The sequence below is a fragment of the Apteryx mantelli genome, chromosome 21 (assembly GCF_036417845.1).
Source record: "Apteryx mantelli isolate bAptMan1 chromosome 21, bAptMan1.hap1, whole genome shotgun sequence".
NCBI classification, from domain to species: Eukaryota; Metazoa; Chordata; class Aves; order Apterygiformes; family Apterygidae; genus Apteryx; species Apteryx mantelli.
Genome location: NC_089998.1, coordinates 13,888,470 through 13,910,099, shown reverse-complemented (window position 1 = coordinate 13,910,099; position 21,630 = coordinate 13,888,470). Strand labels below are relative to the sequence as shown.

The following is a 21,630-nucleotide window of genomic DNA, read 5'->3' as shown; positions in this document are numbered from 1 at the left end:
TCATATCCATGTTTGATGGGAGCGTTTAAACAGACTCCTCTCAGTGGTGCCCAGTGACAGAACGAGAGGCAATGAGCACAAACTGAAACACAGAAAGTTCTGTCTGAATATAAGAAAAAACTTTACCATGAGGGTGGTTGAACATTGGAAGAAGTTGCCCAGAGGTTGTGTAGTCTCCACCCTTGGAGATATTGAAAACTCCGCTGAACACAGTTGTGGGCAACTTGCTTTAGTGGACCTTGCTTGAGCAGGGGAGTTGGACCAGATGATCTCCAGATGTCCCTTCCAACCCTGACTATTCTGTGATTTTGTGAAAAGAATAAGCAAGAACTGTAAGCTGACTGTTTCTATTTATTTTACTATAGAATAGTAGAACAGAAAAATTATGCAGTTAAAGGTATTTCAAATATCCAAATCAGTGCTAAATTCACTGTCTGAGTTCCTTCTCCAGGACATCTTAAGGCCTAGGGTATGGTGTGGTTTACAATGGGATTGTAAATTAAATGGCTACAGAGAACATGAAGGATTACATTAGATAAGCAAAACTTCACAAGAAATAAAATTATTGTTCATCACAAAGATGTTGAAGGAAGGCTATTTCCTTTAGGATGGTCTACTGCATAACTGTGCAGCGCAAATGTCATTCAGCTCTTCCTACTGACAGGATTAGATGGATTAATGAGCTGGTTTTCTACATCAGTGCCTCCCTAGGCTCTGTTGGAACACAAGGAAAGACTGTCTAAGTTATTTTGCACTGGCAATTGATCAACAGCAACATGATATCCTGCTTCAGTGCTGAGAGCATTATATAACGCTGGGTGTATATGCTGTGCAAAACTTGCCCTTGAACCTACAAGCTTTGACTGAATGCTCCTAAGAGCTATACATGATGCCTTTATACTCAGCTAAGCTGTTCAAAATTTCATTTTGGTCTTTTTGTAACTGCAGTTGTACCCTTTGCTTCTATTTCAGTTTATACTGTCTCCAAAGGTCTTATTTCTCTCTGCCCAGGTGCAACCTCTTTGTGTTGGAATCAAAGCACTACCAGGCTCTCTTGTAAACCGGTGAGCATTCATTCACCTCAGGAATATTCGCTCAGTCCATAGTTGCGAACAAACATCCTGTCAAGGACAGAAAGTGTATCCCCTGTGAGAAAATCAATGAAATTATCATCTATGGCAGAACTCCGCAGCTCAGTTCTGTAGGGGCCAAGTCACAGAATCACAGAATGGTTGAGGTTGGAAGGGACCTCTGGAGATCATCTAGTCCAACCCCCCTGCTCAAGCAGGGTCACCTAGAGCACGTTGTACAGGATCACGTCCAGGCGGGTTTTGAATCTCTCCAGAGAAGGAGACTCCGCAACCTCTCTGGGCAACCGGTGCCAGTGCTCTGTCTCCCTCACAATAAAGAAGTTTTTCCTCATGTTCAGATGGAATTGTCTGTGTTTCAGTTTGTGCCCGTTGCCTCGTGTCCTGTCACTGGGCACCACTGAAAAGAGTCTGGCCCCATCCTCTTGACACCCTCCCTTTAGATCTTTGTATACATTGATAAGATCCCCTCTCAGTCTTCTCTTCTCCAGGCTAAACAGGTCCAGCTCTCTCAGCCTTTCCTCATAAGAGAGATGCTCCAGACCCCCAGTGATCTTCATAGCCCTATGCTGAGCTCTCTGCAGTAGTGCCACATCCCTCTTGTACTGGGGAGCCCAGAACTGGACACAGTACTCCAGATGTGGCCTCACCAGGGCTGAGGAGAGGGGAAGGATCAATCACCTCCCTCCACCTGCTGGAAGCACTCTTTCTGATGCAGCCCAGGATACCATTGGCCTTCTTGGTCACAAGGACACATTGCTGGCTCATGGTCAACTTGGTGTCCACCAGCACTCCCAGGTCCTTCTCCACAGAGCTGCTTTCCAGCAGGTCAACCCCCAACCTGTACTGGTGCATGGGGTTATTCCTCCCCAGGTGCAGGACCCTGCACTTGCCTTTGTTGAACTTCAGGAGGTTCCTCTCTGCCCACCTCTCCAGCCTGTCCAGGTCCTTTCGAATGGCAGCACAGCCTTCTGGGGTATTAGCCACTCCTCTCAGTTTTGTATCATCAGCAAATTGGCTGAGGGTGCACTCTGTCCCTTCATCCAGGTCTCTGATGAGTAAGTTGAACAGGACTGGACCCAGTATTGACCCCTGGGGGACACCGCTAGCTCCAGGCCTCCAACTAGACTCTGCGCTGCTGATCACAACCCTCTGAGCTCTGCCATTCAGCCAGTTCTCAATCCACCTCACTGGCCACTCATCTAGCCCACACTTCCTGAGCTTGTCTATGAGGATGTTATGGGAGACAGTGTCGAAAGCCTTGCTGAAGTCAAGGCAGACAACATCCACTGCTCTCCCCTCATCTACCCAGCCAGTCATTCCATCAGAGAAGGCTATCAGGTTTGTTAAGCGTGATTTCCCCTTGGTGAAGCCATGCTGACTACTCCTGATCACCTTCTTTTCCTCCACATGCTTGGAGATGGCATCCAGCATGAGCTGCTGCATCACCTTTCCAGGGATGGAGGTGAGGCTGACTGACCTGTAGTTTCCAGGGTCCTCCTTCTTGCCCTTTTTGAAGACTAGACTGACATTGGCTTTCTTCCACTCCTCAGGCACCTCTCCTGTTCTCCAGGACCTTTCCAAGATGATGGAGAGTGGCCTAGCAATAACATCTGCCAGCTCCCTCAGCACTTGCGGGTGCATCCCATTAGGGCCCATGGATTTGTGGGTGTCGAGTTTGCCTAAATGATCTCTAACCCGATCCTCCTTGACCAAGGGAAAGTCTTCCTTTCTCCAGACTTTCTCTCTTGCCTCCAGGGTCTGGGGTTTCTGAGGGCTGGCCTGAGCAGTAAAGACTGAAGCAAAGGTGACATTCAGTAACTCTGCCTTCTCTGCATCCTTTGTCACCAGGGCATTCAACCCATTCAGCAACGGGCCCAAATTTTCCCTAGTCTTCCTCTTGCTACTGATGTATTTGAAGAAGCCCTTCTTGTTGTCCTTGACATCCCTTGCCAGATTTAATTCCAAATGGGCCTTAGCCTTCCTCGTCGCATCCCTGCACACTCTGACAACATTCCTATATTCCTCCCAAGAGGCCTGTCCCCCTTTCCACTTTCTGTATACTTCCTTCTGGTTGAGTTTTGCCAGGAGCTCCTTGCTCATCCATGCAGGTCTCCTGCCCCCTTTGCTTGACTTCCTACTCATAGGGATGCACTGATCTTGAACCTGGAGGAAGTGATGCTTGAATATTAACCAGCTCTCTTGAACGCCCCTTCCTTCTAGGGCTGTAACCCATGGGATTCCTCCAAGTAAGTCCCTGAAGAGGCCAAAGTTTGCTCTCCTGAAGTCCAGGGTTGCGATCCTACTTATTGCCCTGCTTCCTCCGTGCAGGATCCTGAACTCCACCATCTCATGGTCACTGCAGCCAAGGCTGCCCCCGACCTTCACATCTTCAACCAGTCCTTCTTTGTTTGTTAGTATGAGGTCCAGCAGCACACCTCTCCTTGTTGGCTCCTCCACCACCTGTGTCAAAAAGTTGTCATCAGTGCTCTGCAGGAACCTCCGGGACTGTTTGTGCCTAGCTGTGTTGTCTTTCCAGCAGATATCAGGGTGGTTGAAGTCCCCCATGAGAACCAGGGCCTGGGATTGTGAGGCTACTTCCAGTTGTCTGTAGAAGGCCTCATCGACTTCCTCTTCCTGATCAGGTGGCCTGTAGTAAACACCCACAACAGTGTCACCCACGCTAGCCTGCCCTTTAATCCTTACCCATAAGTCTCGGCTCACTCTTCATCCACCCCTAGGCAGAGCTCAGTACATTCCAGTTGCTCTCTCACATAAAGAGCAACTCCACCACCTCGCTTTCCTGGCCTGTCTTTCCTAAAAAGCATGTAGCCATCCATGACAGCACTCCAGTTGTGTGAGCTATCCCACCATGTCTCTGTAATGGCAATGAGATCATGGCCCTGCGACTGCACACACATCTCTAGTTCTTCCTGTTTATTCCCCATGCTGCGTGCATTGGTGTACAGGCATTTCAGCGAGGTGATTGAGCATGCAGGTTTCCCAGGAGGGATACAAGAGGATCCTCCATAGCCACATCCCATGCGCACTTCCCTGGCTGTGTGCACCCACTGGAGGCATCCCGACTTGAGTCATGTTTTGCCAACTACCCTGTCACTATAACTCTCCCCTTCCCCCGTCTTTCCTAGTTTAAAGCCCTCCTTACCAGACTGGCCAGCCTGTTGGCAAAGACACGTGTGCCTCACTTAGTGAGGTGGATCCCATCTCTCCCCATCAGCTGTCGATCTTCAAACAGGGTCCCATGGTTGTAGAAACCAAAACCCTGTTGCCAACACCAGCGGCGCAGCCAGTTGTTAACTTGGAAAAATCTGTCTCCTCCTCCTCCTCTCATCCATCCCCCTCACTGGCAGGATTGAGGAGAAGATGACCTGGGCTCCCAGACCCTTGACCACCGTCCCCAGAGCTCTGAAATCCTGTTTGATGGTCTCCAGTTTGCCCTTGTTGTAATTAGTGCCCGCATGGAAAAGCAGCAAAGGGTAATAGTCTGATGAGTGGACAAGCCTTGGCAGTCTTTCTATGACATCTTGTATGCGATCCCCTGGCAGGCAACAAACCTCTCTAGACAAGAGGTCAGGTCGGCAGATAGGTGCCTCTGTCCCCTGCAGCAGGGAGTCTCCCCACAACAATCACCCGCCGCTTCTTCTGGGTGTTCCCGCAAGGCACAGGGTCTGTTGTCCCAGTTACTTCCCTTGCAGCCATGTCCAGCTCCTCCTCATCCTGGAGGGCACTAAACCTGTTCTTCAATTGTAAATCCTCAGCAGGAGTAGTAGCCTTTCTCTGTGGAGGGTCATGACAGGGTTAAACTGGTGGAAAGTTGCAAGTAGCAAGCAGCAGGAGCCTCAGACAAACATACTCAAGGACACTGGTGCAGGTGGGAATGATACATCCTGAGAAAGTACAGATAAACTAGCAGAAGCCAGTGGGAACCAAGGTTAAGGGCAAGACAGCCTTTCCAAACAAGTAGCAGAGTACAAGGCATGACCGCTGCGTGCGTGATCGGTGCAATGATTGGCTACCTATGACATAATCTGTATGATGATTGGCTTAGCAAAGTGTGTCTGTGAAACCACTGAAGCAGCTAACTTTTTAAATATGCTCAGAAATAAATAATAAAGGTCTCAGGACGCAAACCCCCCTGAGTCCGTGCCATTCATCCGCCACATTTCTCCTCCTACAAGAAGTTACCAGCTTCCAGCCGCCTTCTACAGTGTTACATATATATATGTATAGAAGTGTTTCGACCACCAGTCCACAGTATAAGGAATTCAGCAGGACTGTTGCTAAACAGAAGATGAATAGCAGCTTCCATAACAAGAAACAGAGGAAAAAATAAAACCTTATTCCAAAACATATTACATGTGGCAAACATTGTCTTCAGTGTACTTCTCTCTTTAAAGCCTAAAGAGGAGATAGGCCTTGCAGTTACCCTTGAAAGTGAATAATTTTGGAATTTACACCAATATAAACCAATAAAGTTAATGATAGTGGGCAGTTTTAGGAACAATTTGTTCTTCTATTTCCTGGCAAGTCATTCTTATTCCTGCAAGGGTCAGTATGTCTTTCCACAGAGCAGCAGTGAGTGGAACTGCAGTTCTCTTTGTTCTGCAATACAATTAGATCCCACTCCAGAGAGTGAATAGTTATAAAATCCAGCAGAGACTATCGAAAGTCTTTATACGATGCCAACAACAATTAACTAACAACAATTAACTAACAAACATTAGAAGAAAGGGTGAAGGAATGAAGAGATGGGGGTGGATCTGTGTCTCTAAATCTGGCTGCTTACCATCTAACTCTAGCAATAGCTACTGGTTTTAAGCCTGCAGTGCTTTTGTGCCAATCTGTGAAAGGCCATGTGGTAATATGAACTTGCCTCTTCTTTTCTAGAAGATGGAGGAGACATTTGGGTACTACATGAGTTACTGTGCACTCTCTTGTATTTCATTTTTAAAGTTATAATAGCTGAATTGCACAGGAAGCTTCAGCAGTGGTGAGCTCAGAAAATTCTTGTAGCTAATGAAACCTGAGTGGGAAGAACAGAAAGTCCTTCTAGAGGTTAGTCTGAGCTTGCACTACTTTAAGGGTATGATTTAAACATGGGTTTCTTAAAAGAGGTTCTCAGTTACAGCTAATAAATATTCTGAGATGAGCTCTTCCCTGCTGAATGAAATCCAAATTTTGTTGGCTACTTCTCCATGAATAGTGCAACAGATCATACAGTAATGAAAGTGATTGGTTCTCATACCTCAGATGCTTGAGGACTACCCTAAAGCCAAGAGGATGTAGATGGTATCTTTCCATGAAGTTTCAAACAGTAGTAGCTTGCTGCTGACTGACAGCTCCTCAGTGTCTACATGGGCATGGATTTTATGAGGCTGGAAATCCTATGTTCAGCAGGACTGCCTCATTAGATTTTGAGAGGAGCAAGCTCTGATTTCAAGGCTCCTGATCCTGATCTGCCTTTGGATGTTGAAACTGCTTGATTTCAAGAAATGGCCACTTCAATGAGTGGTTGTGACACAGCACTTCTACTGTTAGAATTGGAAGACCCCAAAAACTTGACAGTGTAACTGCCAACTTCCAGGAAAGAAGGCAGTACATTTCCCTGTCAATAATGATCTTTTTTAAATCTTAATTCGAACTGGGAATATATAAGTGCTATTTCCCAGGTTTTGTATTTTCCTGTATATAAAAATATGTTAGAATATTTTAATTTCTTTCCCTTATATTCTGTGTATCCTGTGGTATTGTCTTGAGATCTCAGCTGTGATCCCCTCTTCTTTATTTTAATTATTTTTATCTGCTAGATTTGAGATGCCTGTTAATTATAATTTGCATGTATTGAACTCTCCAATTTAATTTCTTTATGTACAAATAATCCTTCTTCTCAAATAAACAGAAATGTAACAGCATCTAGGCAGGCAGTAACAATGTGAAGCTCATGGGTAGAACCAAGGACTGGGAAAGGCATTAAAGCTGAAATGGGAACCTTCATTTTGCTTTTTTATAACTGCAGATTCAGTTGCTATTTCATAAGTAGTCTTTTGTTGTAATTGATTAATCGTTTGCCTTTGCTCTTTCTGGCAAGGAATCAAAGTGACTTTTTATTTGAGAATACAGAGTGTCATAACAAGGAAGGTAGGAGATCATGTTCTTTTGCAGTTGTTATCTGATGTGCTCCCTCTGTACAAAAGAGAAATGAAAAGGTCCTTTCGGAAGAAAGCCAGAAAGTGGTTTTAGAGATCTCAAGTCCAAGTCTCAGCTGCCAAAACAGATCTCAGTGTCTCTGAACTGCTGTCTCTATCTAAACTGAGTCCAATACAGTGAGTTATGATGACAGGGGGATAGCAAGGGATCAGGCAGGACTCATTAAACACAGGACTTGTGAGTAAATTAAAAAATTAAACCTTAAACTCAAATCAGAGGCAGTCTACTGAAGGCCTAGATGGACCCCAGCTTGCATTGTGCAAGGCCTTTAACTGAGCTGGGTCTATGCTGAGGTTTGAGAGAAATGCTAAGTTTTAGACAAGCCATGAATGTGTACAGATTGCCTGTTGCTGCAGTCCTCATCTCTTGTTACTGTTCCTCTGAATGGATACATGGCATTTAGTTTAGAAGAAGAACGGAGTGGCTATATCTGCCCATTTCAGGGACCTCTGAATCGCCCTCATGCAACTTGATTCTACTGAGAATACAACAGCTAGTGAAACTAGGGTATGAGAGGTCAGAAACCCTGCGTATGAGAGGGAGAACTACAGCACGCAGGATGAGCATGCAGTTTTGGAGATGTATGTGTCTCAGTTCATGGTCTTCCACTGCAGGAGAGTTTGTGCTCAAGGGACCCTTCAGACCACGCCTTTCACAACACAGTGCAGATGGAGGTTGCTCTAGAGATGGTGGGGAGGCTTGGAAAAGAAGGTGTGGGTTACTGTATTTTGAAATGTCGTCTCTACCTCGAATCATCCCTGGGAAAGAGATAACTGAATTTCAATAATCTGTTGCTTGAAACCTCTCCATTCTGAAATTTCCTACAAAATGTCAATTCTGAGGAAAAAAAGAGTTTTGGAAGTAGAATATCATGTTTCCAAAATAATATCTCTTCCATGGTGTGACCTCAAGAATTTCACCAGAGCTATTCAGTCCTGAATGCATTACAGAGGTGATGAGGCAGCTGGTGTCTGCACCTCCATGAGAACCCCACAGCACTGTGTGCTAGGACTGTCTCTCCCAGGTCTTTCAGACTCCCAGACCAGCATATTCACATTCTCAATTTTAAGTTAGCAGATTTCATAGGCTGTTTGTATTCATCAGATTGTGATTAATTCAAGTTATTACTGGCGTTCCAAGGAATCTTGGCCACCACAGAGAGCGCACTTTTACAGGGCTCCTCAAAACTATGAACATTAATACCTGCATATTCCAACTCATCCTCTACAGCAGCTCATCAGGTAAGCTGTTCAGAAGACAGGCAGGGCCTGAATGGAAACCTGTTTGTTCCTTGATTCAAGTTATTTCATGTGCCAGTAGTTTCTAAATATTGACAAATTCACATTTTTCAGCAAAATTATATTTTCACAGAAAGTTTCCAGCCAATACTGCAGGGCTCATTCATGAGAATGGCAGGACTGGTGGCTAGACCTTAGTATGGGAGGAATGAGATGGTGTTACTGCAAGAGGATATCTTCTACAGCAGGATGATGACAGGAATCTGTGTGGATTCTTTGGAGGAGGGCTCCAATTTCTAGGGAACTGGAAAAAGAGTGGAAAGAACCAAAAGGAAACTCGGGCCCCATTGGATTGACGATGTTGTTTTGTGTTCACATCTCCAGCTCTGCCTGTAAAAATGTGGTTCTTGCAGTCATCATTGAGGGCTATCCCTGATTACAGACTTACCAGCTGGTTTAGTTGTTTCATGGTACACCAGCATTTAGAATGGTGTGAAGTTATGATTCATGGACAATTCATCATAAACTTTTATAAAAAAGCTCTTGGTGACTCTGTAGCAGAATGTTCCAAAAAGCAGCAAGAATATCAGAGCCCCAGAAGGCTTTAGGTTTTTTTTAAGCAAATTTTATTGGGGTTTTCTCCATTTGAAAAAGAAGCTTTATCTTCACTGTGATCTCTGTGGGAAGAACCAGTGGAAGGTTTAGCTAGCGAAGGGGCAGGAAGCTGTGTAGGAGGGGTTTTATGCTGTAATTCCCATTCTCTAAAGCAGTAAACAACAAGAGAGCATGAGGAGAAGACAAGTGAAATTCTCTCATTGTAAAGACCAGCACTAGCCATGGGAAGAGTTGCCCAGCAAACTCTCCTAGCTTTACTCAGCCTCACAGCAGTAGTATATAAGCATCAGGCCATTGCCCAAGGTGAGTAAAAGACAAAACTGATTTATCTAAAACCTGGTTCTTAGAGGATCACATTATAGCTGAGTTGATCTAATGGTAAGGGCCATTCAACTTATTTAAACTCTTATTTAAACCTCTGCTATTGGCTATACGCTCATCTCCTTCTCCTTCACTACATTGTGTGCTCATGCAGTTGGAGGGTGCATTGGCTCTGCTGGCTGTTCTGGCAAAAACAGAAGCATTTGCTGTTGTATTAGCCAGCTGAGTTGATATCTCCTGTGAGCACAAGACCACTGGATCTCACATAGAAGGAAAACGATCAGGAGAATGATCATGGCCAAAGATGGAGAGGTGGGGAATGGAGTCTGACCACTTTTTCTGAGAGCACACCACTGTTAAACTGACTTGGCTGTCTGAATCTGCATCTTTTATGACTATGTACTTGCTTCAGTTCCTGGGTTTAAATGCAAATTTCATTTTGGATTAACTATGGGAGCTCTTAATATTCTTGTCTGTCTAGAAAGGGAAAGATGGAGTAAAGGACAAATGAGATCAGCCAAAAAGGTATATCAAAAAAACTCACTGTTGGAGGAGAAGGACAGAGCTGAGGCAACCAAGAGTTTTCTCTATTGTGCCCTGTGCAGGAGGAGCAAGAGAAAAAAATCTGGGATGGGGGCTGGTAAGGGAGGAAGTAAACCTACCTGTACTTGTGTTTCTACAGAACCACAACATGCATCATTTCATTACTAGCCAAAACCACTGCAGCTCTGCCTGATTTCAGGAGCAGCACATGCTTCCTGCTAGACTACACAATTTACAGGTTGTGTAAGAGCTGTGGCCATTATAAATTGCATTTTTTTGTCTCCAGAAGTCAAAACCATGGATGCTGAGCAAAATAAGCGACTCTCTCTTCCTGAAGGATTCACTGGAACCCTCGATGCCAGTGGCTGCATGAGACTGCTTCAGCCTTTTGTCCCCAAAGGTAAATTCCCCCAAACTAAGTGCGAGTCTGACAGACGGTGGGGAAGGGGAAATGACTTAATAATCTGCCTTATGGTACTGAATAAAATCCAAGTTCAGAACCATGCACTTAGATATAACAGCATGGTCTTCAGTGATAGAAGGTCATATACTTCACTGACATAACCTGGACTGGCTTTGATGACTCTAATGGAATCCTGTTCTTCTGCATTTGGGAAAGGAGAGTCTATGGTCTGTGGACTCTGCTTTGATAAAAAGGCAAGGCCATGGTCTTGAGCAGGTGAGAGAGCTAGGACCTAACAAGATACTTTACTACCCCTATGGTCATTTTACATGTTCCACTCCACCACTGTTTTTCTCTTCCTGAACAGGAGGCAAATCTTTCAAGTCATGTATCACAGGTGAGTGTTTCCAACTCACATTATGGGAGTTGCTACTTTATTTCATTGGAGACACAAACTGTGGAATTGAGGGAATAGAAATACATTGGAAAGCATATGTAATTCACTCTGAATTCTGCTGATGCTTGTGTTTCAGTCTCTTTTTTCTGGTCTATTAGCATTTCTGGCTTACAGTGTTCAGTTTTACCAGGACCCCTATAGATCATAATGCATAACAGGTTACCCTCAAAGATGGCTTAGTGACTTCTAGAATCTACTGTGAATCCTTGTCTACTTTGCCATCTTGAATCTGAAGAAGATACTTACATGTAAACAGCAGCTTCCTGATTTTTTTTCCCCCCATACTAGCTAGGATTTCAGAAAACTGGTATAATACAGTTTTCCATAACTTTGGGCTTTGGAAAATCAGGAAACAACTTTTTGAAAAATCTAGTTCCATAAGAAGTCCTCAAAGTGTCTTTGCTGGAATTTACTGCAAACTTCTTTAATAACAATTACTTGTCTTCCCATGCAGGAGAAAAGAACTGCAAAGAGCTGTTAGACAAAGGAAACAGGCTGAGTGGTTGGTACACCATTTATCTCCCAAACTGTATGGCCATCAGTGTATTGTGTGACATGCATACGGAAGGAGGTGGATGGATAGTAAGTAAGAGTGAGAAGGAGAATACTTGTAGAGAAAACATCTAATGAATTTCATTAGGGGTGGGATAGATTTTGTTTGAATAAGTTCGTCCCTAGAGAGCACATCACCTATTTGTCAGTGCTGTGTAATAACCTCTTGAAATTTGAAAATGAAAGCAGTTTTCTGCATACTATCAGTCATGAAGATTCAGGATTTCTAAAGCAGGATTTCAGGCAAAATGGCTTCTGACTCTACTGTACTGCAAGTCTCTTTGTAGTCTCAAACTAGCTGGGATGTGGTTAAGCAAAAATGGAGGCTGGTGACCTGAAATGGTAATTAGCTTAATACTGTTTCCTTAGAAAACAAGAAAAAGATAAAAATGGTAAGGCAAAAATGAGGACCTAGAAGGAAGGGCAAGGAAGTTTTCTCTCTGCTGCAGTCAGTAATGGTAAAATTTCCAAAGAAAGTCTTTCAAGTTAAATGACTTTTGAACAATCTGGAAAATTGGGATCATTTACAATTCTGATAGCATTTTTTTACTTTTTCCCCGAATGAAATTTCGGTTAAATCAACCAAATATAAATCAAGAAGACAATTTGATTCAGAAAGTCCAAAAATCACATATCTGACTGCCTTTGCCCTCTCCAAAGGTCTTTCAGAAATGAATAGATGGCTCTGTAGATTTTTTCCGTAACTGGGAAGAATACAAGAAAGGTTTTGGCAGCCAGCTAACAGATTTCTGGTTAGGGAATGAATATATTCACCTTCTGAGATCTTTTGGTATGTATCATGTTTTTCATTCACTTTGCCCCATCAGCTTCACCCTCCATACTTAATACAGAATTGTATTTGGTTAAGGACTCTAAACTGCCTGTTAGGCAAGAAAAGAGACACTCTAAATATAACTGTTCATTATTGAGTGTTTTTGTAGAATGAGACAGACTATGGAATCATAATTGCCATCTTAACTTTGTTTAGGTGGGCTCTTAATGAAAACAGTGACCATGAGGACCACCATTACATAGGACTGCAATGGTATAGGCTGTAACAGATAATATTATCCATACACAGCCTTGGCCAGAAAAGTTTATATGCAGCGCTGATGGGTTCAGAGTAGTTGCTGTAGTCATGCTTTCCTCAACAGGATTGTGAGGCAATGGACAAATGACCTGTCTGTCAAAATCCATCCTTGTCTTACATTTGCAGAAAGAGAGCCTGCCTGGCAGGCTTGAAGCACAACAGCTGGGAGTTGTAAGGGCTGCTCTGGTTATGGTCTCTTGTTCAGGCTTCTTTTGTTCCTTTCACAAACAAGAAGTTTGAAGCTACACAGAAAGTGTGGAGTGGAGCTAAGAAGACCTTTATTCCCAGATGCTCTTAGTATGGTTTACACCAGACACTTAATCAATCAGGTTTTCAACACACTGGAGATGTTTCTTAGGGTTATTATTATTTTTTCAGTTGGTGTTTCTGAAGACACCATCTTTAAATATCTCCCAGCTAGACCCTTGTGTGTTAGACTTCACCAGCCAAGGCTTTGAGCATGTCTTTACTTATGCTTAGTGTCATTCTGATGCTGGTGCATCTCCTCAGTTTTGTCCAATTCAGGTGGCAGCTTTTCAGCCAACAGAAGTAGGAAATAGCTCTGGAGAAAGGAAGGGGTGCTGGTGTCAGAGTTGCAGGAAAGGCCACCACTTCTCAAGGAGGAAGCTAATGGTATTGAGTAGCAACTCTGACTCAAACATTGCCTTCAGAAGCCTATCTTACAGGTGTAAGACAATGATGGAAAACAAGCAGTGAATGTTTCACTTTCAAATCTGCTTTTTGTAGGTACTCAGGAACTTCACATTGACCTCATGGATTTCAATTACAAACGCACATTTGCCAAGTATGAATCATTCAAAGTATTTTCAGAGCGAGACAATTACTAGCTGAGTCTCGGAAGTTTCCTTTTAGATACTGCAGGTGAGTGTTGGGCATCATCAGAAACTTACATAGCAATAGAAAATCTGACACACACAGCAGCAGCACTGAAGAATAGCTGCAGTGTAAGCAAGACAAACTAGTTCTCAAGAAAAAAACTCTGCTATCTCTTGTACACGAGTCCTGAAGTCACAATCCACTCTTCCTTAGCCCTAAACTCAGCCATTTTACAATAACATCAGTGTAACTAAAGTATGACTAATTCAATAGCTCAGGGACTGATTTACTTGAATTTCAAAAGGGTCTTATTATACATGGATAAACTGGTTCAGATAAAATAAAAGCAGATCTCACTTTGTTATACACAGAATAGGGCCCTACATTCTAACGCTAAGGGTAGAGAGAGGGGGTTTTAATGATTTAAGTACATTTACATGCTTACTGTTTACTGCACTTCTCAATCTAAGCCGCTATCAGAGTTAGCGAAAGTTTGGAAAGCCTTATATAGTGAACATAATTTACAATATTTTCCCTTTTTTCCTATGTATTGCATGTTTACACTCAAGTTAGTTACTTTTTGTTTTCCAGACAGGTTCTGCTGCTTTTTGAGATTTACTCACAGAGTTCTCTTGGGCAAAGGCTCAATTTTGATTTTGGCTGAAATTATGGAAAGCAATCTCTGTGCTTAAGCTAAAGAGCAATATTTTTGTGATAGGAAGATATGTATATTCCTCAATATGAAGACTGAAGTTATACCACTTTGAATTCTTGTGCAAATTCAAGATTAAATTCAGTTGTGCACTCAAATGCTAAAGATTTTTTAACTGGATACTGTTATTAAAATGCTTTGTCCGCCTTCTGGTAGTAGATTTGGACACTGTGGGGCTAGCCTGAATGCACTTTGCCATAAATGCTAATATTGGTCCATTCTTTCAGGGGATGCATTGTCAGTCCACCATATGATGCCATTTTCAACTAAAGACCGAGAGCAAGATCCTCAGTCGAACCAGTGTGCAACGACGTACAAAGGTGCTTGGTGGTTCAATGATTGCCTAGATTCCAGTTTAAATGGGATATATAAGAATGGAGAACAGGAGACATATGCAGGTGGTATAATCTGGAAGACAGACAAAGGGTATTATTACTCCTACAAACAGACTGAAGTGAAATTTTGCCCGGTTTAACACAGCATAATCTAGATCCAGTTAGTTTGGTCAGCTTCATTTGCCATTTCTGTATCGGTGTAGTGCTGTTTTTTCCCTAAGCCTTATACTTTCAGTCGTTTGGAATGCAATTGCTAACTGCTCCCTATTAACCAGCGGTTCCATCATTCAAGTAGTCCAGGACAAAGTACGGAGGAAAAGAATTGTGAATAAAAGATCTGAGAATATCTGAATAGTCCATGTAAGCTGCTTTTCATTGTTAATGATTTTTAGAAATAAATAAAACTCTGAAATGTCAAGATTTCAAAAAATTATAGCTGTTGTAGCAATCTCCTTATAACTAGATGCTTGCTCTCCAAGAAAGACATTTCCTGAAATCTTGTCCAGTAATCACATGGCAGGGCTTCTGTGCAGGTGAATGGTAGAGATGACATGTTGTTTATGGATTTTTAGACTGGTTTAGCTCTTTTGGAAGGTGTTTATATGGTCAAGGTAGAACTAGATTAAATGACTGTCAGTAAACATAGAGCTTGCAATCTTCTCAAAAGGCTAAATTTATTTTATTCTGCAGGATAATGGGGACAATTGAGTGAGCCAAAGAATATCACTACACTTCCCAGTTAGTCTTCATGACTAACACCTACAATTGACCACTCATCTGTGCCTTTGGGAGAACTGTGGGAGAAGATGTGGAAAACAGAAACTATACAGTCGACTCCAGGGAAAGTGCCTGTATTTGGGTCTGATCTATTGAACAGACTAAGCTTTATAGCCCATTTCCAGATAAAAAAAAGCCAGTCTGGGGCCAATGGATCAATAAGTATGCACTTTACAATTTGGTGCTATAGACTAAGTCCACGAAGGAGAAACACTGAGTATCAGACAGCATTACTAGCATCATAGGGCATTTCTCCCATTGCAGAAAAGTCAAGAACAACAATAAACTTTTGTTTGCTTCTGCTAGAGACTTGCCAGTAGACCACAGAACTAGCATATGAGACTAGGCTGATGTGCTGTTAAAGTCATGGCCCTACCTCTAGGAGCCTGTACAGAAAGAATCAAAGGAAGTGAAAACAAAGCTGTAATGGACATATAAAGGATGGCTCACCCATAAATGGAGGCTCTGTCTTCACATACTTACTGACTATGGTGTCACTTTCTGCCACCTGCATTTAAAACCTCCCATCACCCAGCCAGACATTAGCCCCAGCCTCTATTACCATGAAAACAGGTAACATCCTCGCCTTGCTGACTGAACCATGCTGAAGTTCACTACCTGATTCTGTAAAAAAAAATCCCCTTTTGAACCAAATTTCTATGCGTCCTGGGAGGTTTATCCCTCAAATTTAAGAGGACAGAGAGCTTATCTTGTAGCATGGCAGAGAAGGTTAGCATCACACACCATTGCTGCTTTTGTCTGCAAACTTCTAAGTGTTTTATGAAGGCAGGGTACCACGACTGCAGCTAAACAGAGGCACAGAGGGTTTGTCCATACTTCAGCATGGATATGAGGCTATCACAATTCTTATGACTAGATACTCTGACAGTGCAGACAGACAGTCTTCTAGCCTGGTCCCCACCATGCAGAGATTGTCCTGGGGAGCACATGACACCAAAACCTTTGTAAGCTGCCAGGCATGGCCAGGCAGAGTGCATGCAGACAGTCTACCAGGCATCTGTGCTGTTGGGAGGTGGAAAAAAGCAGAGTAAGGCCTGCTCCCCACGGCTCTTGCATTCACCCTCTCCAGGGCATTGCCTGAGAAGCCAATTCATCTGCCTGCAATCACAGAACACATTGAAGGAGCACTCAGGACTGTCCACACTCATCTCCCAGTGAAGTTCTGGATGAACTGGGATGTGCTGATGCATCAGAGTGAGGAATCTGTTTCCACAACATCACCACCTGTGAAAAAGGCAACTATATGAGACTCTGGGATTCAGGAAAAGGCTCCTTATCAAAGAGTGGATTTCTCAAAGAACTATTAAATGAAATGATAGCTAGCTGGTGAAATGGAGGGAGGGATAGTGAACTAGGAAACGCAGCCTTTGGCTGGTACTTTTTCCCATGCTCCTCAGGAAATAACAAGCTGCATATAGATTTTGAGGAGGCTGGCAGCAAGAAATATTTTGCCAAGTACAGATCATTCCAGATTGTGGAGGAGCCTGAAAATTGCAAGTTGATTCTGGGGCAAATGGTGGCTGGTGATGCAGAGAGGTAAGTGATCTCAGTTATGTTCACAGAAAAGGCAAAACCTGTTCTGCTAACTGAAATGCCACTAATCTTGTTAGAGAGGAAATAAATCCCAACCTGTGCAAGTTTGGGGCTGCAGCAAATGGCTCTAAACACTAAGAAAACATCACTGCCGGAGTACAGGTAACACCAGCCCTTTACAGCTCCCTCCTCCAACCTGGGAAGACTTTCCTACCCAAGACCTTCTGAGTCCAGCTGCCTAAGTACTTGCCCAGCTAAGTCCAAGGGGCTTAGCAGGTGGATCCAATAAAGGCAGGATAGGCCTTTAATTCAAGGACTAAGATCTTTGTCTCTGGGGGTGTTTGACTATTTCCAGGTGGGCTTCCCTATATACAATTTGGCCATAGAGGAAAAATGAATTCTCATCACCTGCTGAAATGCTCTGCAATGATCAAGCTTGAGGCTGGGAGAGCTTGTTGTGGTAGGTTAGTAAGATATCAGCCTCTCACATCCATCTGTCTCTCTGACTGCCAGTTTTCAGAGGTCAGGTGAGTGGGCACAATTTCCAGGACAATTCCCCACTCTTCAGCCAGGGAAATACAGGGAGAAGAAAGACAGGGAGCGAGAGATGCTGTTTGTTTTCCAGCCACAAATTCCCTTGACCACTAGTGCCATCACAGAAACCTCATCCCTTCCCAAACATCTCAAAACAAGCCTTCCTGCACAGCCAGCAGGACTTCTGTATTGGCTGATGAATGGCAGGGGCTTGAGAGGAATTAATAGTGCTGGGCAAGTGTTAGCTGTGCCACAGTCCGAACCAAAGACCCTCTCCTCCTGCAAACATGACATGAAGGGTAAGGTGCACTTTCCACTCTGGTTGCTGCAGCCACTCCTCTCCCCAGACCTCATCCATGCATTTCTCTATCTCTCCTCTCCCTGAAACCCCTTTCTCCTATGCACAGTCCTAGAAGAATCAGTGAGACCATCCCAGCATGAGAGCAGGGCCAAGGGGAGGAAGGGGGACAGGAAAGCAGGGCAGGACCATGGCAGTAGCTGTGCGCCAAGGTCCATGGAAGCAATTTGCTCTCAGCCTCTTCAGAGGGGCTGGCACATGGCTGCTCAGTTCATCATCAGCACACTGCACAGGATGTGCAAACTCTCTACAGTGGGTGCCACAAGAGGGTAAACGCTGAGACCTTCATGGAGAAACAAAGGTCCCCCAGCCTCATGCTGTGCCGAGCTCCAGGCAACAGAGAGGAACAAAGGGAAGGTGGCAGGGAAGGAGGAGTCCTCATCTCTCCTGGGTGCATCCCTGCCACCATGTGCTCCTGAGATGCAGAGCAGATGGTTTGCTGTAACCAAGTGTGCTCCCAGAGCGTCTCTGCCAGGAACTGCAAGAGCAGTCGGTCTGGAAATGTCACTGTGATCAGCAACCAAGTGGAAGGGAGAGAGCACAGGGAAAGGAGAGAATGAAGAAAAGGAAAGAGAAAGAAGGAGAGACTGAAAAGGGAAGAAGGAGAAATACAGACCAGAACAAATTAGAAGCTTCTACATTTAGCCACTCTGTCCCTGGACAGATAAGTCTTTTTTTTAATCTAGTCAAGGAGGAAGTAGCTAATACTTCTTTTTCTTCACCAAGAAAAAGCATATTGTGGAGAAAACACCAAATGAGTCAGTTCAGCACCTCTTCAGTACTCTTTTTGTGGTTAGAGAATTTCAGTACAAGGATATTTATTTTTTTGTACTGAAAGATGAACTCCCAGTTATCCAGGAGCAATTCAAGAATCCACAAATTCTTATGCAGTCCACCTTTTCTTGGAATATCTCATTTTGACTTCTTCCTGGGATATTTTTTGGTCCAGTCCAGTCTTGCAAAACCAACTGGCAATACTCCATCTGCTGGTTTATATATGCCTGTTTGCCTCCATGCCTGTGCTTTGTGACAGGCTGAATATATTTTGTTTTACTTGTAGCAAATATCTAAGTAAGTTAATACTCCCCCCATTCTCTGAGCTTTATGTAGCAGCAGATTCTGTTGCAGATCCTGGTATGATCATTTCCACACAACAGACTCTCTGCATCTTCCTCTGACCATGATGTGGGCTCTGCAAATTGCGATAGGAGCAACAGGCACCTGAGTTGATTTTTCTTGAGTCAGATGGTTAAAAGTGGCATCTTTGGGGCCTTGGTTATTAGGCAGCATCCAAAATAAATTTGTGAGAGTTATGTCTGAAATTTAAATTGTTAATTCTGCAGCTTGTTCAAAGTCTCCACAGACCTTCTTTTAGGGGTTCTCTGAACTCAGGAGTTCCCGAATATGAGGTTTTCCTCTCCAAATGGAACTGTCTGCTCCTTTACCACCCAGAGGACATATGACTCAGCTGTAATTCCCTGGAGGCTCCTTCCAGACTGAATTATCCCATGATCCTACGATCTCCACCACAATTATTCTGGGGTAAAACAAAAGCAATAGGCATGCAATAACTGGGTTTGGGGAGGTCAAAGTATTCTTGTGGTGTCCCTCACAGTTCCATTACCAGTCTGACTGATATGCTTTCCCTGAACTTCATTACTTTGGGAAAGCCTTTCCTTCTTAAAATAGGCGGAGGAAGAGGGGGAGAGAGTGTTTTTTCCTTTTGATCACATACAGAGCTGTGTAGGACCTGAGATCTATTTTTGTGCATGTCCAAACTACCAAACAGTGGCTTGCAGAGATACGGTGAGATTTGTTCAGTACCCGTTTCTCTACATCAGCTTTCACCAAAGCAGCTTGCAAGACATGCCTGCTCTCTAAGTTTGAGGGTAGAGCTGTTTCATGGGGGAAAAAAACATTGCATTTCTAGCTCAATTCCAAATTCTTGAAACAGTTTTAACCATGTTGTGGGATAGTTAAGGTAATAAGTCACTAATCCAGTGTTTTGGAAATATAAGCATTTTAACCAGTACAATTAAAGCGAGAGACAAAGATCCTAAAGTCATGTAAATAACCACAATTGCTGTGTCTCCCCCATTCCTGGCACACAGCCAGTCCAGGACCAGGGATTTTGTCACACTTTCTCCTGTCCTTTAGCATGTTTAATATTCAAATTTGCACTGTAAAGTAACACTTTCACTGTAAAGTAACACGAAGGGAAGATCAGGACCTTATTGTGCCAGGATGGGAGTGGGGTTAGTGCTGAAGTGCATGTTCAGCTCAGCACATGGTCTCCAGTAATGCAGAATCTGCAACTCTTCTTTTGGCAGGAGCCGAAGGAGATGCTGGGGAACCAGCAAAGATAGGTAGGAGACACCAAAGATCCAATATTTTATTGTATGAAAAAGGAGAGCAACTCTACAAATAACCACCAAGCTTCCTGGGCCCTTAGTGCAGCAGAGCTCGATGAGGCTATGAGTTGGTCCAGTTTCCACAATGGAACTCCTGTGTGTTCTGGAAAGATCAATGTGTCTCAAGCTCTGCTCACACCTGTAGTATAACAGTATATTCTGCAAGAATGGGGGTTAGATAAGGACTCTAAAGAAACAGATAGTTATTGTCATGCAAAGAAGCCATTCCAGATGGAGATTATGCTAACTACTTTCCAGCTCTTAATTTCAGGGGAGAATGAAAAACACAAACTGATCCTAGGAAACTACAGTGGTGGCAATGCAGGTAAGGAGGATCCAAGGGATGATCTGGAGCTTCTAGCAAGGGATGGATGATGTGCAGAGACAAAATGATGTTGTATGATATAGTGACAAGACATGAAGTGCTTTTACTTTCATGTGAATGGTTTTGTCCTGTCTGTCCTGCAAGAGACCTTGAGGGACCTTTCAGGGGCTGGCCCTGCTAGGGATGCTAGCACAAGCAGGAGAGTATCCACCACAGTCCCAGAGCTCCGTGAAATACCACCCCAGAGCATCACTGATGTTCCTGGGATTATGAGCTCCCCTCAAGCCAAGGCTGCTAATTCTAAAGACTAAAAAGGCACAGCATAATTCAATAACACACCTTAGAGATCTGTAACTAGAAAAACTCTCACTCCATCAGGTATTCTGAATTAGTTGTACTGACCGAGCTTTCCATTTGCTGAAGAGGAGCCCGAATATGGAATTTATTGGACACTAAAAATAATAATTGACAGTCATTTTCATGTCTGAGCTTCCCAGCATTTGAGACAGGACACTAACATAAGCAAGTAGCAGAGCAGCAGACTGGCAAGACAGACCCAAATATCTGGGATTCCAGAGATCTTACTACTAGTCTGCCCTTCCTGCTCCAGTCTAGTTAAATGGATCCTTGCCACCTTTGGCTTATTAAAGGAGAGTGTGAGGACAGGGACTTTGCCTCCACTGCAGATGACTGCATGTTCCTGCAAGCCCAGAGAGGACAAGCCTAGCTGGAGGGGATGGGACTGTGGAGACACAGAGAAGGTCAAGTTTTAACAAGATTTGTTGGTTTTCTCCACAGGGGATTCATTGATCAAACACAAAAGTATGCTGCTTTCAACCAAAGACTGTGATAATGATGCAATCCCCAATAATTGTGCTGTAACCTACAGAGGGCCCTGGTGGTACAGCCAGTGCCACAACTCCAACCTAAATGGATTTACCACCGAGGAGCCCATGACAGTTTTGCAGATGGAGTGAACTGGCAGACAGGCAAAGGATACAAGTACTCCTACCAGCTGTCAGAAATAAAATTCAGGCCTGTGTAGCCTGGCAGGAAGGCTGGAGACTTATTTGTGGCTTTCTTGCCATCCTAGATGGATTTTAGCTAGCAGTGTGCTCCCAGTGAGGGTCAATGATCTAGCTCAAGCAGCATTCAGCCCTTGGTCTTTCTTCCTGGCTCAGGTTAAAGCAAAAGAAAAGTCACTTTTCAAAAATGTCATTTAAACTGAAAAGCGAAACTCAACTAAACTAAA

At 43.7% G+C, this 21,630-nt stretch overlaps 1 protein-coding gene across 1 annotated transcript; it reads left to right on the top strand.

Moving 5' to 3' along the window:
* The first annotated feature begins 9,390 nt into the window (after positions 1 to 9,390).
* LOC106494237 (ficolin-2-like) lies at positions 9,391 to 21,423 on the top strand. The gene is given in 9 exon segments (XM_067309384.1): positions 9,391 to 9,472; positions 10,320 to 10,433; positions 10,804 to 10,833; positions 11,348 to 11,475; positions 12,106 to 12,235; positions 13,283 to 13,356; positions 20,312 to 20,378; positions 21,177 to 21,311; positions 21,314 to 21,423. Coding segments are annotated over 9 exon segments (870 nt in total).
* Positions 21,424 to 21,630: the final 207 nt, after the last annotated feature.